Source organism: Centroberyx gerrardi, chromosome 20, assembly GCF_048128805.1.
Source record: "Centroberyx gerrardi isolate f3 chromosome 20, fCenGer3.hap1.cur.20231027, whole genome shotgun sequence".
NCBI classification, from domain to species: Eukaryota; Metazoa; Chordata; class Actinopteri; order Beryciformes; family Berycidae; genus Centroberyx; species Centroberyx gerrardi.
Genome location: NC_136016.1, coordinates 20,535,661 through 20,554,323, shown reverse-complemented (window position 1 = coordinate 20,554,323; position 18,663 = coordinate 20,535,661). Strand labels below are relative to the sequence as shown.

The 18,663-nt window shown below is 43.7% G+C and overlaps 1 protein-coding gene across 1 annotated transcript in view; it reads left to right on the top strand.

The window, feature by feature from the left end:
* Window positions 1-18,663, top strand: part of snx29 (sorting nexin 29) — a 136,576-nt gene that overhangs the window by 31,638 nt on the left and 86,275 nt on the right. Inside the window, exon 14 of the mRNA XM_071905179.2 lies at window positions 25-110. Within this exon, the coding sequence (XP_071761280.1) occupies window positions 25-110 (86 nt within the window). The remainder of the gene's footprint in view (window positions 1-24; window positions 111-18,663) is intronic.

Here is an 18,663-nt window from a genome sequence, read left to right as displayed (position 1 = left end):
GTGCTTGTTTGTTTGTTTGTGCAGGGAGAATGAGGTCCTTAAGGTCCAGCTGAAGAAGTATGTGGGGGCGGTGCAGATGCTGAAGAGAGAGGGGAGCCAGGGCAATGACGGTAAGACACACAAACACACACACACACACACACACACACAGACTCACACACTGCATCATTATGACCTGAAATTAGATTTCATATCTATGTCCCAGTCCATCTATTTTTCTCTCAAACACACATACACAGGCACACACAGAAAAATAAGGTCATTACTTTCCTCTGTATCCCCGTTCCCACATCTGATGCACTTCTCAAGGGTTCGGATGACTAACCCTCCCGTTTTGCACTGTGCACCCCTGTCAAACAGAATGGGCTTCTCCACCCACCCCGCCGTCTCTCTCACTTTTTGGGTTTTTTGGGTGCATCTGATAACTTTGACTTTGTGTTGCCGTTACCGGGGGATGTAAGCGGCGCTCTGTGTAAAGACTGGCGAGATAACGCTGTATCAAAGGCAAACAAAATGAACATGGCAGATTATGGAGGGATACATAATGGCTAATTGCATTTTGGGGAGAGAGGGGAGAGCGGTTATCTGTTGCCCCCCCCCAAAGGGTTTATGTATCTGTGAGTGTATTGTGAGACAGACAGTTAAAGAGGTGGAGATATAAATATATAGTAGAGAGAAAGATTTTTGACTGCTTTTGTATTAAGAGAGAGAAAAAGAAAGGATGAGAGTTTGTGAGTGTGAGAGTGTGAGAAAGGAATGCTGAGAGAGGGGGAGTGTTGTGTGTGTGTGTGTGTGTGTGTGTGTGTGTGTGTGTGTGTGTGTGTGTGTGTGTGTGAGAGAGAGAGAGAGAGAGAGAATGTTTCTGTGAGACCATGTCTATTTGCATGTACATGCACACATGGCTGGATGTGTCTGTGATTTTCCTCAGGCACTCAGTTGGACAACTTTGTAAGTTGGTCAACTTACCCATTAAGTGGTGAGAGCATAGACAACAAAATCATCCATATATCCCTGGTAGATCGTTGGCTGCAGTGCTTCATGCTAACACCTTAGCACACGCTATGTTGAGTGATAATAGGCTTCATGCTAACACCTTAGCACACGCTATGTTGAGTGATAATAGGCTTCATGCTAACACCTTAGCACACGCTATGTTGAGTGATAATAGGCTTCATGCTAACACCTTAGCACACACTATGTTGAGTGATAATAGGCTCCATGCTAACACCTTAGCACACACTATGTTGAGTGATAATAGGCTCCACGCTAACACCTTAGCACACACTATGTTGAGTGATAGCAGGCTCCACGCTAACACCTTAGCACACACTATGTTGAGTGATAGCAGGCTCCACGCTAACACCTTAGCACACACTATGTTGAGTGATAGCAGGCTCCACGCTAACACCTTAGCACACACTATGTTGAGTGATAGCAGGCTCCACGCTAACACCTTAGCACACACTATGTTGAGTGATAGCAGGCTCCACGCTAACACCTTAGCACACACTATGTTGAGTGATAGCAGGCTCCACGCTAACACCTTAGCACACACTATGTTGAGTGATATTAGGCGATAGCATTATCTACAAAAGTGAGAAAGTAAGAACTTGTAGCAGCTCTAAAGCTAAATGGTAAGTAATCTTAAATGATATGCGGCCAAGTCTGGCAGTTTTGTGTAGGAAATTGGTAGAATTTACATGAAATATGAAACAAAAATACCGAATTGCTTTGAACTAGCAGGGACTACTTTTCCTGTTTCCATAGGAAGTGAATATTGTGGGTGATGAGAGACTGTGTACAGCTAGTGGCTGCTCACTTGAAATAGTTCCTAAAATAAACTTGGCTACATCATCTATATATGAGTTATTGATATTTTATTATTAAACTTTATAAATCCACAAACAACTTTTTATTACTAAAAGGTGAGTCTTCTTACTTTGGATAGTGCTAGTCAACTAATATCACTCAACATAGTGAATGCTAAAGTATTAGCAATGATCTACCAGGGACACAGGGATGATTTTGTTGTCTGTGTTCTCATCACTTGACTGTTAAGCTAAGAGGCCAAACCACCGAAAAACTCAGTGTATTCCTATAAGACACATTGGGAAAGCTTGGTTACCCGATGAGTAAAAAAAAATAAAAAAATGCTACTTTTATGATTTTTTTTAGTTGCTCAGTTGCAACAACGAAAACGCTGTTCAGTATTCAGTATTGTATTTTTTTCTTTTTGACAACAAACACTGGAAATAAAGTTCTCCGAGTTGACATCTCCCACTTGTTAAGGGAGCAGAGACCTGTGCAACTTCGGCCTACAACAGCGACATGTTTAAAACATCAGAACCGCTTCACATCTCATCTCTCAGGCTCCTGGCAATTACTGTATTCAGCCTGTCAAACAAGGCTGCCTGGCCCCCTGACACAGGAGAGCAAGACCAGGCAGGAATACTGACGATGGGAGATGATGGGAGGGGGGAAACGGAGATTCCCACATACACACGAATGCACATACAGTATCAGTGAAGAGCCGTCACCCAGCTGAACGCCATAAAAATCCCCTTGTAGTCTTGCAGAAGTCCCAGTAGAGCCGGTTTCTCATTCTCATCCAACTCCCTTTCTCCCGCTTTTCGCCCTTTCTCTCGTTTGATTTTGGTCCTCCTTCTTTTCTTTATCTTTCTCTGTAATGTTGACTCTTCATTCCCCGTCATTTCTACCCTTTTCCTCTCCATTCTCCCACCCCTCCTCCTCTTCCCTCCCTCGCTCCGTCTCCTCTTGTCTCTCCCTCTCCCTCCATCCCAGCTCCCTTCATCCCGACAGGCGTAGTAATTCCCTCTCCACAGCGGCGTCTAAATGATTTCATCCTCTCTCGCCTCTGTCTTCTCCCGCTAATGATGTACCCTGCTCCATCATACTTTGATGTTGACTACCAGAGTCTATTGGTACGTGTGTGTGTGTGTGTGTGTGTGTGTGTGTGTGTTGGAAGGGGAGGGGGAGCTATAATGTGCGAGCGGTTTAGGGGGAGCAAAAAGAGGGGAGGAAAAAAAAGAGGCTGAATTGATACACAAGCGCCCCTTTTTCATGTGCCGTCAGCACGCTTCCCCGCGATCGGCGCTCTGGCTTTTTGAAACCCCTCCCGTCTAATGATAGCGCTGCAGACGTGATCTCTTGAACGCTCCTCAGGCGCCGTCAGCCCCGCTGACACGCCACAAAAGACGTTTCTCCTTTCCCTCTGTTTCAAAGGAGCGATAATTATTGTTTCCCGCGTGACGCCGTCTATCCCTGTTTGTTTGTGGGATTTCCCCCCCCTCTACTCGCCTGGGTATGAGAGAACGGTGTGTGTACATGCGTGTGTGTTGCTGTGTACTTTTTAGACGAATGTGTTTACCGCACTTTACAAAGTTTTGTGTGTGTGTTAGGTGCTTGAATGCGATTCTGTGTGTGTGTGTGTGAGGGAGAGAGAGAGAGAAATATGAAGCCACGCTCTTGCAAACCGCATATACCATTATGGGCGAAGGCAGGATGTGTTCAGTACATGTCACCATTAGCGCAGATCCCATTTGTGTAATGTCAAACTGACTTATATCCTTAAGTGTTCTAAATAGGTGTGTGTGTGTGTGTGTGTGCGTGTGTGTGTGTGTCATTATGAGAAGCCATTAGCCAAACCCCAGAGGAGATGTTGCTAGACAGATACAGTCATGTTTACTGTAAGGCAGAGCTAGATGAAGAGAAATCTCCAGGGAGGGACACCTCGAGCACATGTAGAGTCATCTCTCTCTCACACACACACACACACACGCACACACACACACACACACGCACACACACACACAAACACAAACGCACAAAACCTCTTCTACAAGGCTCCCACAAGCCTTAAAAACCCTTGAAAGTTTGTGGATTTGAGAAAAATAAAATGGGATAAAATAAAATAAACACACAGGCTTTGAAAGTACTTGATTTTTTAAATTAAAATACAGCATAAGAGTCAAGTCCTTTGCAAACCTTTTCTCAACTTTGTGCAGGTGCCAGTGGGAGACATTGAGGTCGAAGCCTTGCACAAAATGTTAAATAAACTCCCACACAAAATGTATTGATGCTTCTGTGTTAAAAACTTCATCACACCATCGCACCTGATGAAGGTTTTCAACACTGAAATGTCAATACATTTTCAGTAGCAATGCAAGAGCGCAGTGTGCGGGAGTTTATTTGAAATTAAAATATAGCCCCCACATTCATCATTATGCCTCAGCTCTCTCTGTCCAAGCATCAACAATTCATATCCTGAGGAAAACCCTGTGATGGAGATTTGTGTTGATATAGCAGCAGTTATAAAATGAATAATTTAACCAGGATTTTTTGACTTGACAAGATCATAAGTAAAAAATGAGGCTCCTGTGAAGGTTACCCCCTGTTAAAGAAACCTGGGCTTGATCCGTTTGGCCTCTCTGCATTGGTTACCCCTTAAATATCGAATTGATTTTAAGATACTTTTAATTACCCACAAGGCTCTGCATGGTCTGGCTCCTAGCTATATCAGTGACCTGCTGATCTCACTCTCTGCGTGTTTGCATGTATATACAGATGTGCTTTTTGTGTATTTGTTTGTGCATATGTGTTTATGTACACTGTGCGTGTGTATGTTGGCATGTATGTGCATATATGCAGTTTATGTGTGTGTATTTATGGGTGTGTGCAGTATGTGTATGTATGTGTATGGGTATGTATGCATGTATATGTTTATATGCATGTATGTATGTATATCTGTGAGCATGTATGTAGGATGTATGTGTATATATATGTATATACTTTTGTAAATGTGCATGTATACTTATAGTTACTTGTGAATATTTTACTCTTTTATTTAGCTTTTATTCTATGCTTTCTCTCTTGTACAGCGCTTTGTAACTACGGTTTTGAAAGGTGCTATATAAATAAAGATTTACTTACTTACTTACTATGATGTCTAATTTTGACCAATGTCATGTTTTACCCCCAAAACATGAGAATTTTGAGTCCTTGAATACCTTGAAAATGATCAGAAAGTCCTGGAATTGAGTGTGGAGAAAAAGAAAAAGAGACAGAGAAAATGAGAAAACATGCGTTCCAGTTGTGGCTGCTTGTTAAGCCGCAACAAAGCAGCCGATTGGCTTTAATCAGGAGAGCGTACGGGAAGCGGTACGGGATCAGGACAGCGAGGCTTGCGAGAGACTGCGGTGGACAGAAGTCAGTTGGCGTGATGCAGGGTTTGGATTGGAATCAAGGGCATCGATTGGATAAGAAAACATTAGTCTTTCTCGCACTCGCCCCTCGGTGGAAGCTCTTTGTCTCTCAGGTGATAACGTTTGATGGCCTCCTTTTCTCCCGGGGGAGGTTTAATACCGGCCGGCTGGCTGGCTGGCTGGCTGGTGTTTGACTGACTGTTTCCCCCGGAGGATCTCCACAGTCCCACGGGGAAACGGCTTTAACCTTCTCCTTCTAAGATGGCTGATTGCTCCGCGCAGTCAGGTGAAATTGGCCTGCAGCGCTGTATAGATATATATAAAAATTGGTCTGCCATTGGTGGGATAAGGATCAGGAGTTATTAACCTGTTAAGCGCTGGTTGGCCGCTGCGAGGACGCCGGGAGAGGTCGATACGGGGTCAAAGGCCAAATAGTCTGGCGAGATGGAATTTCCCCTCTTCCATTTTCTCGTCAAGTGCTCCGTGATATGTGTATTTCCTCTCGTTTTTTATCCCCTGCAGTCCATTATTCCGTTATGCTTTGCTCTTTTCTGGGAAGAGGGCGACCTAAAGATAAAGGAAATGTGAGGATGGGAGAATCTGATCCTTTGTTTGTTTCAGGGATTTTTATTTTTCAGGATTTTTCAAGAGGCCTGTCCCCCCTAAGGTTTCCTGTTTTTTTGTTTTTTTTGTTTAATCTTGACCTGATGGCCTGATGTCTTTGTTTTTTGATCAGCTGTAAAGGTCCTGTATGGCTCAGTGGTGAGAGCGTGGCATTAATACAGTCAGGGTTAGGGGTTCGATTCCCCCTGGGGCCAACTGTGCTTTATACCAGTCAAAAAAAAAAGATTTGATCCTTGACTTTATTTCTTTTATTTCTTTTACTTAGTAGGCCTGTATGGTTCTATCAGACATTGACCACTGATTCTGTGTCCATGTGCAGTAAAACTCACTGATCTTGTGTGTTGATCTTGGATTAAAAACGAAACATTTTGTTATCTATTTACCTACTTTCGGCTTTAAATATTTTTTATAAGGTCCTCGTAGATTCTTTGTCTCACCTGTGCAGTTTGTATCTCCCCGTTCATTGTTTCTATCTTTTATATGTGCAAATAAACGAAACCTAAACCTAAAAACACTTTTTTTTTTTCCCCACTCGCCTCTGTTCTGTCCTCCAGATTAGACGTGAACAGTCGCAGACCCACGCTTTGATTCATCCTGCGTTTGCCCGTCACTGCGTACGTGTTTAATGCGTCCATAAATAAACCCGGCGCGGACAGGAGCTTATTCATCTCCAATAAGGAAATGGATTACATGGCCGTTTAAAACCCAATAATCTTCCCTTGGTGCGTCTTGGTCTCTCCTGCTTGGCTCAGACAGCCGGTGGCTTAATGAGTGAATGAGAGGCATTTGTCACTGCTGCCTGCCCTAATAGGAGTGTGTAACTTATTCATTACACACATAGATCTGTATTTATTGTCCCTCAGCGCGCTCCGCTTTGCCCTTGTAGGGCCTCCGGGAGGTCGGCCCTGCTGACAGGTGTGTGTGTGTGTGTGTGTGTGTGTGCGCGTGTACACACTTACATGCATCCTGTGTATGTGTTTTTGTGTCTTGTGCCTGTACAGTGTCTCTGTGTGTGTGCACGCATGCATCCGTGTCTGCATGCATCCGTCTTTGTGTGTGTTTGTATGTGTCTTTATGTGTGTGTGTGTGTGCTCATTCATGCTGTGTATTTGTATGTGTGTGTGTGTGCATGTGTGTGTCTGTGTATGTGGGTGTGTGCGCACCTGTGCATTTGCACACAAACAAATGCTTTGTGTGTGTGTATATGCACTCACATGCATCCTATGTGCGTATGTTTGTCTGTGTCTGTATGTGTGTGTGTGTGCGTGCTCATGCATGCTGTGTGTGTGTGTTATGTTGTGTATTGGAAAGGGATGTAGAGTGTGTGAAGGTGTGTGTTTGTGTGTTGATAAAGCCTTAATATATGTGTTTTGTTGTATTTATTGTGTTTTTTATTTATTGTGTAGTTTTGGGCGGGCGTTTCCTTATTAAACAGTAGATGTGTGTGTGTGTGTGTGTGTGTGTGTGTGTCTGTGTGTGTGAGCAGAGTGGAGGTGGATTTTCATTACTGGTTTACTAATGAGGAGCTGAGTGTGTGTGTTGGGGGGGTTAATGTGATAGAAAACAGAGATCATAGCGGTGCGAGGGGAGTCATTATTAAACAGGTGTGTGTAGGTGTGTGTTTTGTAAGGGAGAATGTGTGTGTGTGTGTGTTCATAAACTGTATGTGTGTGTTGTGTTTACTGTGCTTTTGTTGACTAATCCCAGCTCCTTGTGAGCGCGCGAAGGGACGGGTCCTTATTAAACAGACGGTGTGTGTAGGTGAGACATGGTGTGTTTGCGTGTCAGCATGGGTGTGCTCGCATATGTGTGTGTGTGTGCATGACTGTGTGTATGTGAGTGTGGAGAGGAACCCTAAATTAAACTGTGTATTTGCGGCTGTAGGTGGGTACGAAACTGCTCTAACTGTGTGTAAGTGGTTTATGTTATAAAGTTATTTATGTCCCAGTAGGCAGACTGTAAAAGAGCAAATGATGAGTCATTCTCTATGTGAATTGAGCTTAATTGTACCCACAGCTTTAGCCTGGCACTCAAGCTATAGAAACACAAAACCTGGCTAGCAGTTTGAATTGTATAGCCTCCCAGGTCTTAATCCAACAGATTGGGCGTGTTTACCAGCTCCAAGGTGTGAGGGACCTTCATTTATTCAACAGAGGGTGGTGTGTGTGTGACAATTAATTCAACAGACTGTGTTTATTTACCTGGCCAGAGAGGTGTGACTTTTCATTTGTCACAGGTGGGGCCAGGTGGTCAACGCCCGACTGCAGTGTGTGTGTGTGTGTGTGTGTGTGTATTTATGCATCTATACCGTCATATCTCACAGGCGGGTCCATGTGGGCGCAGTAGGGGTGTGTGACAGATTTCATCACCTGAGCCGATCGGTGTTAATGAACATTTTAATCATCTCCCTCGCTGCCAGGGCCTGCCGGGCGTCATCGTGTCCGCCTCTCCCAGAGATAAACACGGCAAGGCGGGGCTAAGTGGGGAAAACAACCAAGTGATGCATCTTTACATCATCAGTGAACCAGATCTCAGCATCTGTTTCGAGTTACTGTCAGCTTGTCATAACACTTGATAACCATAGTGTTGCCGTGTTCGGTTGTCGCCCCTGTCACAACATTTTCATCTAATAATAAAATGTAATGTCCGTTTTTTTTTTTTAACACAATAGTGATTCAGCCTATACTGTTTTATTTTTCCTGCAGTAGTGGTTTGTTACTGGGTAGTTAGCATGAGCAGTGATAGCTGAACTGACACAGAAAAGAGAAACTCAAACTGCATCAACAGAGAATCCAAGCTCCGCCCACACGGTTTGATTGACAGGTGATTTCTGGGAAGTGCAGTGCAGAAACGCCACAGCAATGAGCGCTTGGCACAGAAGATCTCCAAAATCTCGAATGTTGCAACTTTAACTTTGTAATGCTAACAGGCATAAAAACAGACTTATATTATATTATATTAGCGACTTTTCTGTTACCCTTCAAGTACCCAGGAGGCTCCAAAGTAACTTTACACTCAGTCTGTCCCTGCATCCCGTGGCTTTGTTTTGCTCCAGCTGGGCAAGGTGAGGAGAGGGAGAAATTAAACTGCTGTTGTTCCAAATAACTCTTAGTGTAAGACCTTGACTGACTTTTTCCCTACTCTCCAGTGCAGAAGTCCTCATCTTTCCCTGCATTTGCAGCTGTGTGGTCAATAGTTTTGGAGCAAACTTCCAGCAAACGTCAGGGAATCAGACACCGTTTCAGTTCGCAAGTCCAGACTCCAGATCCATTTATTTACTAAAACTTACTCAACTCACCACCGCACCAGCCACTCCTTTTCCCTTCGGCAACTATCCTGCAGTCTATCTTTCCCTTATTTCTCCTGTGAAACTGCCCAGGTGCTCTCATATCTACACACACACACACATACGAGTGGGCGCTTTATAAATACATTTGACTTGACTGATGAGCTGTAGATTGGTGCCAGCTGAATTGGAAGACACTTGAATATACACTTGCAAAATACATGAAAATCATTAGTTTTTTTCCCACGAGGTAGACCGAACAGGTGAATCCAGGCGAAAGCTATCAAGTCTATCAAATCAACTTCATTTATGAAGAGGAGGAAGGATGCAGAAGGATTTTCAGCCTTTGACACAGTTGAAGCAAAACAATTGGGGTGGAACTCAATATTAGGAAGGTGGTTGTACGCTCAGTGTGCGCGTTCAACTCTTTTGGAGCTTTGTGAGAGAGTGAGGCTTAAGACTCAGAGACTGGATTCAGTAGAAAGAGGGAAGTAGTATGAGTATGAAGAGAGGGAGGGAGGGAGGGAGGGAGGGAGGGAGTCCTTCAGCTGATGCATCTTGAGGTTCACCTCTTCTGTTGCCTCGGGGTGTTTTTGAACTCACACACACACACACACATATACATACACACACTCACACACGCCTCCAGGCCATTACTGTACCTGGTACCCAAAGTCTCCACGAATTCCACCTCGCCACTCGACGACTACAGTAGGTTTGTGTGTGTGTGTGACTGCGGGTGCATGGGTGTGCTTGCTTTTTGTGAGAGCGTACCACTCCTATATCAGTAGGACACACACACACACACACTCTCTCTCTCTCCCCTACCCCCTCTCCTGCTCTCTCCCTCTCTGCCTCCCACCTCTATCTGGGGAGTGATTACATCTGGTCCCAGCCCGCCTGCCTGCCGGTGCAGAAGCTGGCGCTGTATTAGCAGAGGCACAGGCTGGCCAGTCATTTACCGCATGGCTGCCCACGCTGATGATAACACGGCACCGACTTCTACTTTAGCATTCGGCCTGGCGGAGTGCGGGCTAAACGGCGCGGGTTGCGGCGGGGCGGATGTCGGGGACAGAGGGGGGGAGACATGATGGCCGCTTGTTACGCCGGCTGCTGTTTTAGGTTTTTATCCGGCGACACGTGTTTTCTCAGCGCTGCGACGCCGCGCGGTGAAGTGGTGCGACAGTTGGGAGCGTGCGGAAGGGCGTGTGTATGTGCATCACTTAAGTGTAGAAGGAGAGTTGGAGGTTAAGTGTGTGTGTGTGTGTGTGTAAGGGTGCGTGCTTGCATCATGAACTGCAGAAGGAGAGATTGAGGTTGTGTGTGTGTGTGTGTGTGTGTGTATTCCAAGTGTCTGTGCGCTTGTTTAAAGGGGGCGGTTTTTAATTACAGCAGCAGCTGTACATGTCGGATACCTGCGGCGATCCGACCGATTTACACACCTCCTCCTCGCAATCGCTGCAAAGCACTCTGGGTAGAGCCTGGCCAGGTGGCGGAGGCTTAGAGGCGTAGCTTAGCGGCGATGACGTCAGCGACGCGGCTCGACCAGGTAGTGATATTAATCAGAGCCGATCGGCACGCTGCGACAGCCAACCGGCCCGGTGTTGTCCCACACACAGAGCTGATAATGAAACTGTAACAGCATATGTCTCTGTTGTCCTTTCCCCTGCTAGTGTCGTCTTCTCATGCTGGCAAACCTTTAGGTTGGATATTTACATTACTGTCGTATCCACAGAGAATTAAAGGCAGTACAGTAGGGTGAGCTTCAGTTCCTAGAAGTGCTGATTAACGATTAATCGATTAGTCGATTGACAGAAAATTAATTGTTTTAGTCATTTATCAACATTTGCATCACAAATGCTAAGATTTGCTGCTTTTCTTTGTTTCATATAATTCATCATAAAATTAGTACTTTGTATTTTTTGGCTGCTGGTCAGTCTAAGTAAGGAATTTTAAAAATGACTTTGGTCTGATAACGTCATGGGCATTTGTCATTTCGTAGACTAAATGATTATGATAATGAAATGCACTTGATGGTACTTGATAATGATAATGAAAATTGATAATGAAAACAGTTAGTTGCAGCCCGAGCTCCTAGATCACCAAAATTGCAGACAATGGGAGTGCAAAGGTCAGAGCCACGTTGCCATGACATATTACTGCGAAGCGAGGAGGATCGGGTTAAGAGAGAAGTGCGAGGTAAAGAACTGGAAAAAATAAGAGCTAAGGAGAGAAAGATCTTTTCTATTTACTCAGTTCACCAGATTTCGTGTAGACATTACTGCCTTTGGAATCATTCTTCGGGTCCAGTCTCCAAATGTGTGGGAGTAATCTGTTTTGAGCGATATGTCTCGATTTGATTATGAGTTTTTTTTTTTTTTCTTTCTGTTTTTCAGAGCACTACTGGGGTTCGGGTATGAATATTTAGAGCCTTACACAGATAACTATCCACGGTGGCTTTGGAGGCTTTTCATTCGAAGCCCCACGGAGCCTGAGAGAGAGGTGCCGCTGCAACTCTCTCCTGAATGAGTGCCAGCAGCAAACCGGCAAATCTCTATCTCCTTATCGTTGCCGCAAAGCATATTCCACCCCGCTCCCCTCTCGCTGAATCACCGGTAGTGCTCCTCTGAGAACCCCCCGACTTCTCCGTGTGTGTGTGTGTGTGTGACTAACGTCTGAGTGTTTAGCTTGTTAATGTGTTCTGTGATAACGGCCCAGCTCTATAAACAACTTAATCCTGCCTCTCATGTGCAGGGGAGCACCGCTCTCTGCTCCTTCAAAGACCTGGAGGCTTAAGAGGTGCAAGGTGGGTGGGTGGGTGGGTGGGGGGGTACGGGGGTGGGGGAGGGGTGGAGAGGTAGAGGGATGGGGGGGTGGAAGACGGTAAAGGAAAAGAGAAGAGGTGGGGGAATAGAGATGAGGTTGAGGAGCACAGGGATGAAGATAGTTGTGTGGTGACAATACAAGAATTTTGAATTCAATACCAATACTAGAACTTCTAAAAAATACTAAAATCTAAAACTTCCATGCTACTTCGATACTAAAACAAGAAAACCCATCAATCCATGTGTTGCCACACTTGACTCGGACAGCTTTGTAGCAACTTTTGCACCGAGGTTTTGATGTGACGGGTTGGGTGTCCATCTTTGTCCGCTCTATAAACCAGTCAACCATGTGGACTGGGATTCAGTTCAAGACATGGTGGAGTTTGACGCTGTTCCCAAGTTTTCAGCTGTTGCGCTGACTGCTGCAGTCCGCCGTCAAAAGCCAGACTGCAACCCTGTGTATTCCAATCCTTGGATCCGTCTGCACATATACACCCTCTGGTGGTGATGTTGAAATGGCATTTCAGCTTGCAGAACACGTTTGGTGAAAGTGTCAAAAGTTCATAAAATTCAATACTGGATTCGAGCATCAAAGTCGTATCGAAAAAGTTAATTATCTTGACGGTGCTAGAAGATAGTAGCGAAGAAGGGCGTAAGGTGGAGAAGGATGGAGATGAGAGTGGAGGGAGGGAGGAGGGTAGAAAGCCTGAAGACCGAGGAGGAAAGGGGAGATGGCGAGGAGCGCTGCAGAGGTTCTCACCCTAACAGCTCCCCGCCTACCATCTCATCTTCACTCCAGAAGCTTCTGTCGCACAGGTCAAATAGCTTGTCGGAGGCTAAAGAGAACTCTATGAAGGGACTGCCTGTGCGCTGCTCCTCTCATCCTCTTCTCTCATCCTCTCCACTGGGGATGAGATACAGCCTTTACCAGCCTATCCATCCTGTTGTACCACGTCACGCTCAGCATACTGATGAATAGGCGAGATGGTTTGCCTACGCTGCAGAGCGTCTGACTCTGCAGCAACACACAGAGGGGATGATTCATTCACAACTAACGTATGACCTCTTTTTCACCTGACACTGACATGCGTCCTGGGTGGTCGGATTGTAATCTGTCAGCTCAAAAAAGCATAAAATCCCGATGTAAAGGCACCCACGATGCGTCGAAGATCCAATTATCTGAACCCCCTGCAGAGGTGGTCAGAGATGCATTTTGCCACCATCACAGCAAAGTGTCTCCAGCCCACATATAGGAGCTACATAAATAGAAATATACTTTAACATGTGGATCCCACCAGGAAGCACACACAAAATCACAACAGGTGGCAGGCAGCTCGTTTAGTAACATGCTGGAAAAATGGATTGTCGTGATACTAGGGCTGGCCCGAATGCCATGTTACAGGCTTTGGATACTCGTGATTTCTCTTAAATATTTGTTCTCAATAGGCCTGTTCGTTCAAAATAATAATATTAAAAAAAAAATAATAATTAGCCATAGCAAACGAATCCTCAAAGCCTGAAGCAGAGGTTAATTATTGCAGTTCAAAGTACATACAGCAGTTAGTGGAGACTTTATATCGATAATGTTGCTCATTTAGGATCCCCTTTGCTTTAATGACAACGCAGCTTAGTTTTCAAACAGTTTTTAATGAACAAAGCCTAGCAGATTTTTCTCCACCAATACTTACAGATTTCAGATAATTGATCAAACCTTCTTCATATCGTCTGTTATTTTAAAATGTTGCCACACAACTGATTGCGTTGGCATTGGCATCTCTAGCTTCTAGATCCTAAATTTAGGTGTGAATGTCAACCTAACGAACGAATATCCGAAGTATTGAATAGTCGGGATTCTGATAGATGGGGAACAAGCTAGGTAAGGTGTTTGCTGTTAATGTTAAATGATGTAAATATTACGAGAGGAAGTGACATGCTTGACGGTGAGGGAAATCAGATTTCAGTGTGTATACCAGAGATGTGTTTCCAAAGCCAGTGTAAAATGTAATCCAGCTACATTGGATTTAGACACAATTGTAATAGCAACACATATTTAGAAGGCTCATGCCATTATTAACATGTACTGTGACGAAAAGTAACATAAATGTGTTTCAAACGAGACACAGATTGGTTGAAAATGATACTTGCTTTGTAAGAGTCAAGGCATTGCAAAGTGAACAGCCATGTTTTGATTGAAGACGTCAGACACTGATTTGTGACTCATCTGAGCCACTGTCACTGTAATCAGATCATGTTTCTGAATATAGGTTCTGCATTCAGCGTGCTAAAGGCCTGTGATGTGATTGAGATGGATGTAATTTATGTTTTGGCTCGTATCTTATTATAATATTAGTTTAGATCAAAAGGATTTAGATATGATGGGTTTTGAGATTAAAGCCTTGATCCTCAGCTTGTTTTCAGCATGACAATTAAGTGCATACTCTCAAAGACTATATGAAATTGAATGAAGCTTTTTGCTTTCACATCTTGCTGAGCTCTCTCATGTTATATCTGTGTTAAAATGTACATATTTACAAATGCAAACAATCCGTTTTCAGATTCATAATGGTTTTACAGATGCAGTCTGTGAGATTGTAATGATTGAAACATCTCTAAGATATATAAATAAGAAATTGGAAGGGATAAGCATAGACATTTAATTCATGATAACACTCTAAAAAGTAAAAGGACCAACTTTAGGGGTTCCAGGTTGCAACCATAGGGGAACCCCAGAGGGCTCCTTGTTCATGAACACTGCGAACTCCATGAACCTCTAACACTGTCAGGTTCTTCAAGGAACCCTTTGGGGATCTATTTTCTTCCAGTTAGGCACCTTAAGGTGTTTATTTGCTACCATTGGATGTTATTGGCTCCCATTGGACCTTAGAAGGACCCCATAAGAACCCATATCTTCTAGAAACCTTAAGGTGCTTATTGGCTCCCATTGGATCTTAGAAATGCCCCAAAACAACCCATACCTTTTAGGAACCTCAAGATGCTTATTGTGTCCCATTGGATCTTAGAAATGCCCCATAAGAACCAATAACTTTTAGAGACCTTAAGATGCTTATTGGCTCCTGTTGGATCTTAGACATGCCCCATAATGCCCTTTAGAAACTTTAAAGTGCTTATTGGCTCTCATTAGATCTTAGAAGTGCCCCATAAGAACCCTTACTTTTGAAGAACATTAAAGTGCTTATTGGCTGCCATTGGATGTTATTGGCTCATAAAGAACCCATACATTTTAGAGTGTAGTTATTATGATGTTTAGCCAGAAAATGCACTAGGTATTAGGGGGCTCATTCATAAAACTCTGTGGTGGTGGATGCAGATTTTGCAGTGGCGGTAATTTTACCTAATTCATAAATTGACCACAGCTGTGAGTACTGTGACGGAGCCACATTACCGCTGTGTTATCCTCAGCTGTAGCCCGGGTGACAGCCAGTCAAAACCAACATGTTAATTAACCTTGACATATTAAACACCTTGTCCACGCCTGTGTGTCAGTGCAATGGACCGCATGAGGCATGTCAGAGCGGCAGCGAGAACTTCTTCCTCCTCTTTCACTCCTACTGCTGCAGTTGCAGTGTTGGCCATGATAACCGAGTCATATCAGATGGAAACTGGCTTTCATAACTGCAGTCAGAGCGGTTATGACTAATTGCAAAGCCAGTGTGTGAGTCATATTTATTAAACATTTCCATGTGTTTCCAATGATAATTAATGCCCTGGGACACAATCTAACTTTATCTATTGTTTTTTTTTTAAATAATTGAAATTCATTTTCATTAGGTTAATCACATCAATTTCTATAATATACCCTATACCGTCTGACTAGAGCAGGTGCTATTTTTTGCATATATTTTTGCTTTCATGAATCGCTTTCACAATATACAAATGAGCAAAAGTGGTGGGAGTACGGGGAAGACGTTAACGCTAATAACGGCCCGGTATTTCATGTTTATGAATGAGAAAACTCCCTACCATGACGGTATCTGCCCCTGACGTCACGCTAAACCTGCCGGTAAGTTTTATGAATAAGCCCCGTTGTCACTAGCAACCATGTTAACGACAACACTCCCAAGCAAACGCCCCCCAGGAGGTGGTGCTTCTCTAAAACCTTACAAACTGCTTCCTCTGTCAAGTGCGTTGTCTCCAACCCCTTGCTTTTGCTTATTCAGTGTCTTTGTATATGCACAGATTGGTTCATTAACGTGACATGTTGACTGAATTCAAAACCAAAATGTTCATTATGTTGTTTTGTGGTGTTATCCTCTGAATGCCCCCTGCCACTGCCAGCTTCCTCTCAAATTGGGAAAGTCTGTTGCTCAGATTAAACAGAGTCTTCCAAATTAGCATGTGCCCGGCACTCAGAAAACATGCAAAACCCGTGCCATCTTTTATCTTGGAATGAGAACAAAACTGCTGAAGATGAAAAAATAACTTTCTACAACATAATGAAGATAACTCACTTGGAGGGAATTCACTTACTGGTAAAAGTTTTTCTTTTGAGCATTTTCTGGACTTTTTCCCTCGGTGAATCCCACTGTGCTGCAGCCAACTCAAAGAAACGCTTGTTTGGTAAAAGTCCTTTGGAGTCTGGATCAAAAGCATTTTCATAGCAACTCAATCTGTGATTGAAATATTTAACACTGGCACCAAGCCTCATGAAATCTCTCTGTTTCTCTCTCTCTTTCTTTCTTTCTTTCTTTCTCTCTCGTACTCCCTCTTTCTTCACTCACCCTCATTTCCCATTATTTTCTTCTTCCTTTCTTCCTCCATCCCTTGTTTACTCTGTGTCTCCCTCTCTCTCTCTCGGTCATTCTCTCTCTCACCCTCTCTCTCGCTGCATTAATAATCCATGCTAATACAGAGGCGATGTGGAGATCTAAGGGAGCAGCTGTATGTATATTTGATTGTCTTTTCTGGCCTTTGACCACCCACAGAAAGCAGCTATAGCAGCTAATATTGGTGTTGGGAGCTGCTGCTCGACTGAAGCGTTGTCACAGAGCCGAGAGAACAAAAAGCAAGAGATGGAGGTAGCTGGGAAAAAAGAGAGTTGGAAAAAAAAGAAACACAAAAGTACACTTTTGAGTTTTTTTTGTTGCTGCAGTCCACGTCCCTTTCATCCTCTGTGTACGTGAAAAGCTTCTGAAGTGCTGTTTTTTTTTTGTTCAAACCCTTTTTCTTCTTTGTATAAATATGAATATGGAATGAAGTGTCAGGACATTTTGGGGGAGCTGTTGACATTAGAGAAGTTGAAGACTACTTCCTGGAAGTTCAGTGCTTAATGATTGTATGTGTGTGTATGTGTATGTTTTGCATATGCCAGGGACAAGACAGGTGATTTGAAATGCTTTAGTGTTGCTGGAAGTCATCAGCTTTCTACAGATCCTTTGCATCAACGCAGCAGCAGGGGTCACTTCACTGTTACCTTTATTTGAGCAGCTCGCAGGCCTGGATGCCGGTTTTATCCTGATGTTTTCTTGACAACTGCGCGTCGGTAATTAGGTTAGACAAAGAAGAAGCCTGGGTGTCTGCAGGCAAGTGAGCGTGATAAAAGGCCAGCTAATGAACGCTGACAAGTTTTGGTGTCAAAAGTTGTGATGAGTGTGCACTCCGCACGGTTTGTTTTAGCTACACTGTACTGAGTCAGTTTCTGTTTCTGAATGAGCTCATGACTCACACACAAGACTTTAAAAAAAGCATACACTAATATGGCACAGTTGTTTTGAAGAGCTGTTGGTGGGGAGCAGGCGGTTGTAATTGAAACTTGGCGTCACCTCCAGTGATTAGCTGTCTGAACTTCAGCGTCTAATAGCACCCTCATTTCCTGCCTGATTGGCCCTCCTATTGATTACATAACATATGCAATTCTTAATGTTTGTTTAGGAGTTCAGGAAGTTTAAGGTCTTGAACTTCTGTAGTTGGGATGTTAAATGTGTTGAACCTGTCGAGTGTGAATGTCAGCTGTGTGATTAGCAGAACTTCCACCATCAGATACTCTCTCGCTGTTAGATATCGTCAATTTGTCGTGCTTAATGCATTCCAGTGTTTACTTTTTTTGGTGGACCCACCTTCCCTCAGTCTGGTTTGTCTAATTCTACTTCAGTTCGTGATTTCCTACATTTCCCAGAATGCCTTTCAACAGCCCCCAGAGAACGTGCCTGAACTTGTTCATGTTTCATGTGTCATGCAACTTGTAAATTTGACCATTAATATTCAAATTTCAATCTAATTTGACTCATTTCAGTCAATTCATAGTTGAATTTAATATTTAGGGGCAGCTGGCAGCCTGAGCATATAAATAGCTTGAAAGTGTAATGATTCAGCTATGGGTCATGTGTGTAGGTGGTGAGAGTAATAGTGATAGTAGGAGCAAGAAAGCGAGAGGTTTTCCAGTCAAGAAAAAAACATAAGTTGTGCACCTGGCTCAAAACACAACATGTGTTGTGGCTGCATTGCATTGTGGTCTATTGGGGCTACTGCTGGTGGAGAAATTGGTCTCTCTACCTCTTCTACCATGGATTTCTCCCTGTATGGTTGTTGAATGGTAGTATAAACCTGACAAACCTGACTTTTACTGTTGATGTTTTAGATAGCTGAAAAATCCTCTGCTACCAAACATCATCGTCATCTACATGTGGCCAGTTATCCACGAGAATAAGAAAAATACACCACCAAACAAGAAAAAATTGGTCTTTTTTTT